The sequence below is a fragment of the Ascidia mentula genome, chromosome 3 (assembly GCF_947561715.1).
Source record: "Ascidia mentula chromosome 3, kaAscMent1.1, whole genome shotgun sequence".
Classification (NCBI taxonomy): domain Eukaryota; kingdom Metazoa; phylum Chordata; class Ascidiacea; order Phlebobranchia; family Ascidiidae; genus Ascidia; species Ascidia mentula.
Genome location: NC_138568.1, coordinates 20731002 through 20738453, shown reverse-complemented (window position 1 = coordinate 20738453; position 7452 = coordinate 20731002). Strand labels below are relative to the sequence as shown.

The 7452-nt window shown below is 36.0% G+C and overlaps 1 protein-coding gene across 2 annotated transcripts; it reads left to right on the top strand.

Annotated features, from left to right (window-relative positions):
• The first annotated feature begins 259 nt into the window (after positions 1-259).
• LOC145896042 (arginyl-tRNA--protein transferase 1-like) lies at positions 260-6951 on the top strand. Of its 2 annotated transcripts, none has more exons than XM_082984844.1 (12): positions 260-433; positions 1046-1114; positions 1260-1397; positions 1567-1692; positions 2005-2079; positions 2655-2741; positions 3497-3603; positions 3742-3870; positions 4185-4217; positions 4474-4649; positions 5115-5329; positions 5620-6951. In XM_082984844.1, exons 1-12 carry the CDS (start codon positions 325-327, stop codon positions 5892-5894), a joined length of 1539 nt encoding a protein of 512 aa, XP_082840970.1. In that variant the 5' UTR covers positions 260-324; the 3' UTR covers positions 5895-6951. The 2 variants fall into 2 exon arrangements, with proteins under 2 accessions (XP_082840970.1, XP_082840971.1); XM_082984845.1 differs by lacking the exon at positions 260-433 and adding an exon at positions 443-599.
• Positions 6952-7452: the final 501 nt, after the last annotated feature.

Genomic DNA, 7452 nt, shown 5'->3' with positions numbered 1-7452 from the left:
AAACTAACCCAGTCGTTAAATAATATATCCATTCGTTGCTTAGTTTGCTTGCAATAAGTTTTGTGTTTGGGGTTAATCGTAAATAATCCCAAGGCCTCACGAGAGCGGTTGCAGCAGGGTCGACGCACAAGGAATATGAATATAGGGTTCATCCAATAGTGGTCTCTGCTTTATTTCAAGTAGTGTCCATGGAGCTCTCATCCAGCATAAAACATTAAGATCTCTATGGCGTTTCTGTGAAAGTTTTGTTTGGTTCCCTTTCTTTCAACTAATTTTTTGCCATGGCATTTTGTTGAAACTGCCATAATTACTATTCCGTTGTGCATGCGAAGCATGTCGCATGGGCGTAGATATTCCATAATTGAATATAGGGGCGCGAAAGGTGGACGACGGTGCGGCTACTGCTCAAACACTGATGGCAAATTTAACGCCGGTTAGTTTCTATCTGCATTTTAGACGCGATTAAGTTTTGTCATTGGTTAAAGGACTTGTTGAAATTGTCACCATGATGACCGATCGAACCCTCGTTGAATATTTTAACGACCACGAAGGCTACAAATGTGGATATTGCAAAAACAAAACAACTTCGTTTAACAGAGGTGAAAGCTCGCAGTGATTTTGAGCAAACGCGATTAACTTTTTCTGCAATTAATGAAAATGTTGATCAGATGCTGTGTGTCTTGAGTTACGTAACAGTTTGTTTATGACTACTGACAGATATTTTTTGTTGAGAGGTTTTAAAAACATAAGTTTATTATCATTAACAAACATGATCTAGTAGAACATGCTGTGTTTGAATAGTGTTGATTTTGTAATATATATCCATATTCAATTGGAGAGGTGTTCAGTCAATTCAAATTGGTTCTGACAATGGCTTTATGTTAAAAAGTCTGACTTGATCTGTAATTAAATTTTGTTGCAACGTCCTAGTACTTTTTTGTTAGACAATTAGGTACCACACGAAAATAAAATGAATTGTATTGAATAGATATATATGATTATCTCGAAACAATATTTAGTGTCCTAACTATGTATATTTTTCTAGGTATGTGGGCACACAGCTTGGAGTGTCCAGATTACCAAGGTCTGATCAATCGTGGATGGAGAAGAAGTGGTAAGTGTACACACGCTAAAAATCCTGTAATATTTTTTCCTGAATATCTGTAAAGTTCATGATAAAAGCAGGCTTAAAGATTGTAGGTTGATGCAAAAAGAGAAAAATATTTTGTTTTTAATACAGTAAAACATTTTTTCTACAGGCCAGTATTGTTACAAACCAAGCATGGATGTTACATGTTGCCCACTGTATGGCATCCGTTGTCATGCTGAAAGCTTCAGACCATCCAAGTCTCAGAAAAAGGTCATTAGGAGAATGAGAAATTTTCTCATTAGTGGTGGTAAGTTCCATGAAAACTGAAAATATATTTTGACCATCAAACAACATGATTAATTACCAAGCTGTTTATTCATATCATGGTGGTACCTCACTTATTTCAGGCTAATGTTGTTAAATGTTTTCAGACGATACAAACTTAATAATCAACCTATTGTCTTTTTTATTTCAAGGTCAAAAGGACATTGATGAGTGGAAAGCAGTTTGTGAAACGAAACATAGCCACGATCCCCCTAATCATGATTCTGATGATGAAGAAATTAAACCAACTCCACCAAAAGAGATGGCTAACTCTGAAGGTATGTATATTTTTTTAGATTGATTCAGTATGATATAATGTAAGCACTGAAAAGTAAAAAGGTTGCAGTGTTCGCAACGTCTACTAAGGATGATTAACAGCATAATAGCTTTGGCTTTCCTGTTTAAACAGGTAAATTATACCAGTTCAAACTTTTTGTTGTATTAGTAAATCTTTCTGTATCGTCACTCAAGGGTTATAATTGGTTTATTTATTTGCTGTCTTGTTATTTCATAGTTATACCAGTTTATGAAGTTTTATTGTGTGGGTAGCAAGATATATTTCCAGATTATATACTAATTTATGTTTTCAGATGTGGCTCCAAGAGAGGAAAAATGTGTAACTCCTGATAAAGATGTCCAAGCAAAACGCAAGGAACCCAGAAAGGGTACAAATATTATTGATTATTATCATAAGTGTGCATTTATAAATTTGAAATATGCAAAATTAGTGATAAGCTCCAAGGTTCTGTGGTTAATATTCATATACATGTATACAAATATCACTTGTCTCCCGGGCACAGAACAAATGTATTGGACTCAACTGGTTAATTTACCAAAAAATCCTCTTTGGGTCCTTGCAACCTGTCTGTTTGAAAAGTTCTGTGCCCTGAATGTTGGCTCGTAGATGAGTCACAACTAATTAAAATGTTAAGCAGACAATAGATGTTTTAGTGGAGTATAACAATCCTTCAAAGAAGCAAATTTTTTTTTGCTGTAAACTAAGTAATACATGATGCATGGCATTGTCTGCCAATATATTGGTCCTGGATAATTCAAACTATTAACTTGTACTTTCCAATCACATAGTTTGCAACCTAACCTTGATTTTTTGCTGGTTAAAGAAGCCTTTACTAAAAGTAGTGAATAAATGTCGATTATTCGTGTTGTGTTGTTGAAAAAAATGGGTTGAAATAAAGCTTTGAAAATTTGGAAAACCCAACCAACAATATCTTTGTATAAGGTGATGGAGCTGATCCAAGTAAGCCAAAAGCAAAAAAAGCAAAACAAATGAGATTGGAAAGAAAAATGAAAAAGATACAGGAAAAAGGTTGGGGTTTTTTTCTGTGTTTTGTTTGATGCCAAAGTTGTCACATATCCTGGCATACATGTAAAGACTCTTTCAGTTTTGAGACAAAATTCGATATTTTTCTTGCCGAGGAGTATTTGAGATGACAAAACACTTATAAATGGTTCACTATTGCAACAAACCCAACAGACAGGTTGAAACAAGTAACAGTCTGAGCAAGTTATGTGTAACACAATGTTCTTGTATGTGGACCAAATGATACCTGTGCAGATTTTTTCATGTTGGCTTTCCTAATATAATATTACCATCTGACATCTGTTACGTCAATTAAATGTTTTAGTTATCTTTGTTTGTCTTCCAGTTAGTAAACGTTCTTATATGTCACCACAAGTGAAACTAACAATGCAATATAGTGAACCTTTGTTTCGGCAAAAGGTTCTTTGATAAAAAAACCATGAAGTTTTTAATACTGGTTCCTTAATTTTGCCAGAATTTATCCCTCTACTGAACATTGTCATGACTACCAACAATATCAATTTATTCCGATAGGAAGTTTCAATACCTCATATTGTTGAAGAAACAATACCAATTATATGAAAGTTTTAGGTAAAGATTGCTTCTAATGATGGGCTGCAACAACCATAATACATTTCTTTCTACAAAAAGCCTCCAAAGGAGTAATGTGATGGACATTTTTTGCCATAACATACTCCTGTTAGGACATAATTTTGCATTTTCCAATAAATTTTGAAAAAATTGATGGTGTTGTTTTTTAGGTGAGCAAAGCGCAGATTTGATGAAGCCCAAAAAACATAAAGGAAAAACCCTGGAAGAAATGCTGCCCCATCTTAATCTCCCAGAAAATGCCAAGCATAAATTGGAGGTAGGGGATTATCTTATATTGTATGCGGTGAAGATGTAGGTTTTGTTTTGCTACAAGTGGTCAATCTTTACTACGTTAACTGCTGGCTGAACTTAAAATCACATTTATTTTATTGGAAACATGATTTTGTTGTTGAAGCTCCGTCTTATTCCTTGTCGGCGTGAGTCTGATGATTTTAACAAAACAAGAAAGGAATCGTATGAAATATACAAGAAATACCAGGTTGCCATCCATAAAGATCATCCGGGGGAATGTAACGACAGACAGGTAAGACAAGAAGTGTTTTACTGTGGTTAGGGTTTATTACGTTGTTGTGGGAGCACAAAACAAGGTCAATGTACAACATGTGGCAACATGCATGAGCTGTTGCTCACCCTTACTTGGTGTATGTACTTGTCATTCATGCAGTAAATTTAATGAAAAGGAAAGCAAATATACCCTAAAGTAAAGTCAAGCAAACACAGTTAAGGGAATAGGTGAGGTTAACAGGGTAAATAAGGTGTCATGTTATACATACATAATATACTCTTCTTAGTTAGAATTAGGAGTTCTTATAAATATGTTTTGTGTTGTTTTTTCAGTGGTCAAGGTTTCTTGTGGAGTCACCATTAATTGTAAGTTCTTAAACAACATATTTTACTACTGTGTATGATCGAAACCTTGCCAGGGTACCATGGTTTGAACTGATTCAAATTAGTTTAATATTCTGCAAACATAAAAAAACATTTGGTTTACACCAGTATCATGCAAAAATAAAATTAGAAATAAAAACACAGTCAAATCCTGATGCAGCTTCTTCTGTATGGTAGTCACACAAAAAAACACTCAAGTTAAGCAAATATTATTATCACTATAACATTGCTATCACAGAATGATGATAATCTCTTCAAACCTGGCTTTGGATCTTACCACAACCAGTACTGGCTGGATGATAAACTCATTGCTGTTGGTGTCATGGACATTTTGCCCAACTATGTCTCTTCAGTTTATCTCTACTATGACCCAGATTATGGGTTTCTCTCACTTGGAGTGTATTCTGCTCTCAGGTAAACTCCCTTCTTTATTTGCTCAGAAACTTTTCAGACAATTTCACTTCAAAATATTTTTACTTTCCTTTGTGGTGTTGTTGCTGTCAAGCATAATGTAACTTTCAATATTTTTGATCTGTCTGGCACAAAAGTTAATGTAGATTGTATTTAACCATCCTTTAGTCTGCCATTTGGGGAGTTCCCATCAGGGTTATAATTCATAAATTCAGGTTTTTACTTTTTGATGCACGTTTGTACCTATTTAAAGATAATATATTTTGGGAATTCCCCATTGTTTCGCTTTCCAATTACTGTTTACTCGTGGAGGTGCTCCGTGCAGACGTCAGCATTTGGGCTGAGTTGCGTTAAGTAACCGAAAATAGAAGTCCGTGCTTTTTTGCCACATTCGTGCAAAACGTTTTCAATCGTTTCTGCTTTTATTTCGAAAGAAACGAAGTCAAAATTATATTTTGTTCCTTGCAGCGAGATTGTGATGACTCGAGGCTTTCACGCCCTCTGTCCAAGCATCACTCACTACTGCATGGGTTATTTCATCCAGAATTGTCCGAAAATGAGATACAAGTCCAAGTTCCGTGGCTCGGAAATTCTCTGCCCGGAGACTTACACATGGGTGCCGATACAGAAGTGCATTCCCACTCTGGATAAACAGAAATATGCACGTCTAAATGTACTGAATGGTACGGGTTTGATATTTTTAGATTATTGCGTCTGAGCAGTTTTTATGTTGGCTTAAAAACATAGAAAAAAGAACAGTTCGCCGCTTAGCGTGAATTTTTACTTTGCTTTACATTCAACCTTTGTAACCATATTACCAAAAGCTCAACGTTATTAAACAGAGGAGGTACCAATCATAAGCTTTTGAGGTACATATTTAACGTATTCTGTTTAAGACAATTGAACATTTATGACAACGTGTACTTCTCATTCACAAAAACCGGCACAAACCATTCCCTGTGTTCCCCACTAGGTGGTTCCCCGGACGCTACAGACGAGGATGGGACTTGGGAGAACTTGGATGAGGTGATGTGTTTCTACAGACGTCGCCCGTACAACTACAAGGATTACCAGGAGCACAAATACATCGAGAGACGCAAGGACGACCTCTGTCCGCCCACAGCTGAAGTCGTGACATCCAGGAAGGAAAGGGAGCACGTGCGCGTTCGTCAATATGCCTCCATGATTGGTAAGAAATGCGCCAAGACCATTTTGCTATTCCGTTCGGAGGCCGACGATTATTATTGAATGGGTTGTGTTGCGGTGATGTAGGTGAATTTTTTCTTGGTACTGGATTTATGAACCATTTAGAAACTTTTTTTTTTTGTCGCGTTTTTTTGTACGTTGTGGAGAATTGATTAGTTACAGAATCGAAACACTTGAAAATGTCGTTCTCGGAAACAATTTATTTAGCCATTATATTAGTCTGGCAAACCATTATTACGTGTTTTTGTTGTGAATTGCTTTTTTTTTATTGATTTTGTTCTTGGGGCTTTCGTAATTGTTCCCAACTTTCGGTTGATAATATTATCTTAACTGGTGGCGACCGACAAAAAGTTTTCTATCATTTTTCGATGATTTCTATAAGATGTTTTAACCTAATGGAGATTTCTCCTTCTATACGACCCCCACAAAAACTGTGTCGTTGGCGGTGTAACAATTTCAAAAACTTCTTACACCTAAAAAGGACTCGCATTTGAATGAAGAGTTCCAAAAACACATTTAAAAACGCCTAGAAAATATCTTTGTTCTGTTTTAGAGAACCATTTATAAGAGTGTATTGCTATCAACCTTTGTCGCCTATTTGCTCGCATAAGATTCGTGTAACCCTGCTGCGCTTGTTCAAAATCTTCAAAATCGCATTTAAAACTCCTTGCCGACCCCTAGCGGCCACCACTGTTTGCGTCCCGCTCTCCAGCTCCACCTGGCGGTGACTCAAATCGATTATGCAAAGTTTTTGTGTTCGTTCAGGCAATTGTTTGGAATATCGACGCGAATTACAGTGTGCATCTAACAAAAACTAGCGGCATTACGATAGTCGTATATAAGCACCCCATAGAATAAAAATTGTATAATGTAAGTGGGGCCGACGTTTTGTTTTGCTGTGCGTGTGTAACCAATGACAATTAACTTCATTTCGGTAATTGCAGTGTTTCACAAATTTTTTTTACTTTACTTTTGTGATTTGTCATGTAGCGCGAATTTGTCTGGTGAACTTAATCCACCTGCATTTTTTATGAGTTCCCAATAGAAAATCGTGGATTTGTCATGAGTGAGCACTTAAATAAAGGCTGTATCGCTTTTACATGTTTCTTCAGTTGGTTTGTCGTATGCTTGCACAGAGTTTTGTTTTTCGATCAAAAATATGTCCGTGAGCAGTCCTTCAGTTAGCAAGCTCCACTGATAATACTTCAAAAAGGTTGAAACGATGACACTTTTTGTAGCTAACGTACATCACCTAAATTTTAAACTAAATTTTTTTATGCGTAAAAGAGCCATAATAATCAAATAAGAGCTAAATTTTTTTTGATCTTATGTTGTGCACCGACTTGCGTTCGTCGTGTTAAAGTACAACAAGGCAAACAAACCAGAAAAGAGTTGAATGTTAACCTATTATCCACGTTACTTACTAGGTTGCACTGCTGCCCCATTTTCATTCTGTATTTTGTTATCTAATAAAACGAAAAGTATTCCAACACACATTGGCGAAGTAACCTACTTTGTATATCTTCTATTCTGGAAAATCAAATAACTGGAAAATCCACCGAGCATATTTTGTTGTTGTCAATTGCGCAACAAGTTCGCT